Below are 5,530 nucleotides of genomic sequence, written 5' to 3'. Positions count from 1 at the left end.
TGTGTAGCAAAAACTTACATGAGGGGGGTGGTGGAGAGGAGTACACCAAACTGGCTATCCTCATATAGTGTTGCTATCTATGACATTTTAGAATCTTTCTCATTCCTATGGGGAAGACTTTTAAGGCACAAACTTTGAATAGGAAGTTTCAGCTACCACCTGGCTATTTTGGTGCCATCGTGGAAGTGGAACAGTAGGCAAAGGAAAGGGTTACTCTACTGAAGGGACAAAAGGACCTTATGGAAATGCACAATTAGAGTTACTGCCACACAATCAGAAAGGAGAAGAAACCAAGAGATTTTAGAGAGTTTTTAGCCCTTAGTTTCTAGTGGTAATGATAATTAGGAAGTTATGACACCACACATTAACAAGGGGAAAAGAAGGAGAAATTCATACAATGAGGATATTGAGTATATATCATGAATTTCATGGGACCGTTTATGAACCCTCATGCGTAGTCGTTGCAATGAACATGACGTAGAGTGATTGGCACCAGGACACCTAGCAGTTCACTGTTTTGCCTAATACAGTAGTTATCTCTTTTGTCATTCTCTTTCCTGGTCCATGTTGCACAAACCCTAAAGAAATAAAAATTAGGTCATACAAGAGAGTAAGGAGTATGACCACTTAAGGCTGTGGTTCTCAACCTGTGGGTCATGATCACTTTGGTTGAATGACCCTTTCACAGGGGTCACCTAATATCATCAGAAAACACAGATATTCATATTGAGATTCATAACAGCAGAACAATTAATGTTATGGAGCAGCAACAAAACTATTTTTGTGATTGGGGGATGCCCACAATTTGAGAAACTATATTAAAGGCCCAAGAATTAAGAAAGTTGAGAACCACTGATTTGAGATCAATGGGATAATGGCAGAAGATAATTCTAGGAAAGGAAAACTAAAAGAGAATAATGAAATAGAAATTCTTGGTTTTGTTAGGTAATCTTAAGAAGACTGTCCTTTGCATTTAACATGCTTGTCCTCTTTTTTTTATGCATTTAGGGGAGGATTGATGTGATTTTGACACTGAGAAAAAACACTTTCCAGGTCCTGTTTAATTGTTTTTCACTTTCAATCCTTTTTTTCTGATTGTAACCATTTCAACTTTTTACTATCTGGCTTTTTCTATCTCTTTTATTTTACCACTGCTGAAGCCTGAGCTATACAACCATTGGGTATTAAAGTTTAGATCCATATTTTATATGTGCATAGGTGCTATTTCTTGCGTGCATGATTGTACATCATCTGTGTACAATGTCCAAGGACACCTGAAGACACCAGATGCCCTGGAACTGGAGTTAGAAATGTTGCTAACCACCATGTCGGTGTAGGGAATGGAAACTCGATCCTCTAGAAGAGCAATAAGTGCTCTTCTGAGCCATCCATCTCTTCTGCCCCTCTATACCTGTTTTATAACTCTGTCTATATTGCCATAACCATGTCAAATAGAAGTCAGTGCAGGCAAGCTCATTCATATTGATACACTATCATTTTACTGACAATGTGATATTTAGAAGACAGGGTTCCTATCGCCTTAAAAGGTATCCCAAGACAGTAAGGCCTCAGGGAAAAAGGTGTGATTCTGAGCAGTCCCCAGAATTTAAGGACCTTTATGGCTCATTGGACACAATACACATCAGTCACTATATCTCAGCCAATGAGCTTACAGCTCTGGTGACGTGTGAGAGGGGCCATTATTACTCCTCAATGCTCCGCCCCCTTATACCTGGTTCTCAGCCTTCTTGGGGCTGGCCTCAGCAGAAGGCTCCTCCCTGGTGCTGTCTAGCCCTTCTTTTATAGGTACTCTACAAGAACCAACTCCATCTGCTGACTAGTGGAAAACTTTCCTACTGCTCTCATTGCCTCCAAGGAGGTCCTTGAGGCCAACAGCCTCTCTCTACTTCGTGGTAGTCAACTTAACAACGCCTCATCCCCACCAACACCTTCAAAGCTCGAAGCTTCAGTAAGATCTTCATTGGCAGGAAATTGGCAGGAAATTCATGACATGTCTGCTGTTGCAGAGCAGGACCTTGGATTTCCTGACCCAGAGCAAGAAGGTGGTAGGATGGATCACGACGCTGGACAAAGTGTCTTGAATGTGCTGACAATCCGTGAGGCTGGTGATGACATCGATGGAACCACAGGATGTCTGGGTTCACAGGCAGTCTCGAGAGCCATTCTGGGGGAAGAGCCAGGGCAGGAGGAGATATGGCCCGATACTGAGGAGACCTACACTCCTGTGGAAGAAGTCTGGCCTGATATCAAGGACATCTGGCCTGATGTCGAGGACATCTGCCATAAAGTCAAGGACATCTGGCCTGATGAGGAAGAAACCTGGCCTGATGTCGAGGACATCTGGCCTCATGCCGAGGAAGTCTGGCCTTGTATCAAGGACATCTGGCCTGTTGTAGAGGACCTCTGGCCTGAAGTCGAGGACATCTGGCCTGATGTTGAGGAACCCAGGCATTCTATCAAGGACATCTGGCCTGCTATGGAGGACATCTGGCCTGATGTTGAGGAACCCTGCTATTCTATCAAGGACATCTGGCCTGCTATGGAGGACATTTGGCCTGATGTTGAGGAACCCTGTCATTCTATCAAGGACATCTGGCCTGCTATGGAGGACATCTGGCCTGATGTTGAGGAACCCTGTCATTCTATCGAGGACATCTGGCCTGCTATGGTGGACATCTGGCCTGATGTGGAAGAACCCTGGCATTCTATCGAGGACATCTGGCCTGCTATGGAGGAAATCTGTCCTGTTCTCGAGGAAGCCTGGCCTGATACTGAAGAGGACTTGTATGTCTGGAATAGTGACCAGGAGAAAGAAGTAGTTCAGGAGGAAGCTGAAGAAGACCATGACCACAAATATGAAGAAAAGAAGGAGGAAAAGAAGGAGGAGAAGGTGGAGGTGGAGGAGGAGGAGGAGGAGGAGGAGGAGGAGGAGGAGGAGGAGGAGGAGGAGGAGGAGGAGGAGAATAAAGATGACAACTATGAATATGAGAAGAAAGGGGAAGATGAGGTTGAGGATCAGGGGATGAAGATCATCCTGCATGCTGTGAGTTTACCTATGGGGCTTTAGGTCCCGCTAGAGAAATTTAATTTTTTTCTAATACATCATGCCCCTAAATTGTGTATGCATGCTATTAATGACCACATTCTGCTTCACCCAAGCTATGACAAGTTCAGTAATTGGAGCCCCACCTATTCAGGAGAGGGAAAGACCCTCCAAGAGGTCCAGACCCTGCCAAAGAAAACATAGAATTGGGAGGGTGAGTGTCTAATAGAAGGAGCTAACTCTAGGCAGTCTGTCTTTTATAATACCTGGAATGGGATTCCAAGATATATTACACAGCTCAGAGGACCCTGAGCAGGACATGTTCTAGTACAGTGAGTCCTTGAATAAAACTTCTATAGTCTATCAGCTGCTGATCTTTGCAACAAAGGTTCCAAGGCCACCAAGCATTAGCAAAGTTTCTTATTCTTCAATGTCTGTTGGCATTGGAAATTCACTTGCAGGCCATGCACGAGGGTTTGAGTTTCAAGAAGAAAATATGTTCAATTTTTGGTTAAAAATACAGACAGATGTAAGGTATGCTATTTTCCTAAGATTGAAAAAAGTGGTTCATATCAATGTTTTACAATTGTCAATTATCTCTTATTCTTCCTACAGAATAAAGGCAAAGGAAGCCATGGATAAACATCAATGAATCGGTTCTTTGTGGATTTGAGACACATGGAAAGGTTTCAGTGATCCTCATCTAATATTCTTCATCCAAATATATGCAAATTAAACTTCTCAAACTGTTTAAATATTCTTTAAATTAAAAATAAATATAATTTGAAATGAATATATGTAAGAGTCTTTTATCAATACTACAAACTCAAGTTGATTAATGTCCATTTCTTTTTGAATTAGCCTACCAGTCATTGAAGCAGATTACTTTTAACTATTTTCAGTCTCCCAGTTACACTTCCAAGAAATTCCATTAGTCATTTTAACTGACTTATGAAAAAGAAAACAGACATGGAGGTCTAGCATAGTCTGACCTTTATTCACAGAAACTGAAAGTGACCCAGTTTGTCTGCAAGCAAGTTGGGGTACTTGAACACATAGGACAACAACAGTCGCAGCAGCACATGGGAATTGGTGAGCAATGTCAACTCCTTAGCTCCATTCAAGATGTCTTTGATAGTAAATTCTCAAATTGATCTGGCACACGTTCTGAAGACCTTTAGTTTATCCTTCATTTCAACAGAGTATGAGAACTGCTAATGTAGAATATTGCTTCACTGTGATTGGACAAAGGTTATATCACTGAATTGAGGCCCTTTAAAATAAATTGAATAAAACAATAAATACCTGATGCTGGATACATCTAGGGATGGTACATGGAAATACTACAATTCGGAAAGGTCTAAGACACAGAGAAAGACCTAAAAAGGCAAATATTGGATAGTGTAGTGGAGAAGAATATATAAAGGAAAAAGCTAATTTCTCGATACATTATAATGTTTAAAAATGTTAAGCAATAATTACAAGTATATATACATACACAGGAAAGTGAATATTCGTGATGCATGCAGAGAAAGTTCTATGGGAATGGAAGTACCTATTTAGGATTACTAGATATATTTTTAAGTAAAAGGAAGTATTTAATTGGATAGAAGTACATGGTTGACTTCAACAGCATCATATTATATCACTTAGGTTAGCTCAAGGGTATATACATGAAGTTCTCACTACACCTTTGGGTAGATTAACAGTGTTTCTTGAAGAAAAATGACAAACAGGAAGGGTAAATTTAAAAAACATGTTCAACAACTGGAATCCGCTTAAGGAAAAAGTGTAGTTGGATGTAACTAGATTAGGGATCAGAGGAGAAAGGACACCATTTTGAAGGTAGAAAGCGATGTTATATGTGTATTTCCAGCTTCATAGGTACTCATTTGCCTTAATACCTCCTGCTGTATTCTATGGAAACACATCTCATCTTACAACATCTAACAAGTAGCACTACTCACATGTGTACCTATATCCTACTCTAGGTCAACTTTCTAAAGTATTAGGGCCTTTTAAAAGTTGGACTTATGCATCTTTCTTAAAGCATACACCATTGTATTTTTCTACTTGGTAAACATGTCTTACAAAACATAGCTTACTTAATGCACACAGAATTCCATTTTGTGTCACTGATATTGACATTTAAAAACACATTATCAGTGATGAGATAAGAAGGACTAAGACAGAAAAAATCATCCTGAGTGAGGTAACCCAGACTCAGAAACACAAACATGGTATGTACTTACTCATAGGAGGATACTAGAGGTGGAACAAGGATGACTGGACTGCTACTCACATCACCAGGCAGTCTACTTAAAAAACAGGACCCCAAGAAAGACATGAGGATCACCCAATGACGGAGAAATGGCTGAGATCTACATGAACAACCTTGACATGAGTCGGAGGGAAAGAGAGCCTGTGGGACCAGGAGATCCCAGCTGGATCAAGAACAGAGAGGGA

General features: G+C 40.9%; 1 protein-coding gene and 1 long non-coding RNA gene across 2 annotated transcripts; both read left to right on the top strand.

Annotated features, from left to right (window-relative positions):
* Positions 1-1,746: 1,746 nt before the first annotated feature.
* LOC143271063 (uncharacterized) lies at positions 1,747-2,935 on the top strand (the record flags this gene model as incomplete). The annotated part of the gene is made up of 1 exon (XM_076562933.1): positions 1,747-2,935. A coding segment is annotated over exon 1 (924 nt), but the record flags the coding sequence as incomplete, so codon positions are not given.
* Positions 2,936-3,857, top strand: LOC143270730 (uncharacterized). The gene is made up of 2 exons (XR_013047966.1): positions 2,936-3,064; positions 3,680-3,857. It is a non-coding gene; the product is annotated as an uncharacterized LOC143270730 (long non-coding RNA).
* Positions 3,858-5,530: the final 1,673 nt, after the last annotated feature.

The sequence above is a fragment of the Peromyscus maniculatus genome, chromosome X (genome assembly GCF_049852395.1).
Source record: "Peromyscus maniculatus bairdii isolate BWxNUB_F1_BW_parent chromosome X, HU_Pman_BW_mat_3.1, whole genome shotgun sequence".
Taxonomy (NCBI): Eukaryota; Metazoa; Chordata; class Mammalia; order Rodentia; family Cricetidae; genus Peromyscus; species Peromyscus maniculatus.
This window is presented reverse-complemented; position numbering and strand designations above follow the sequence as displayed.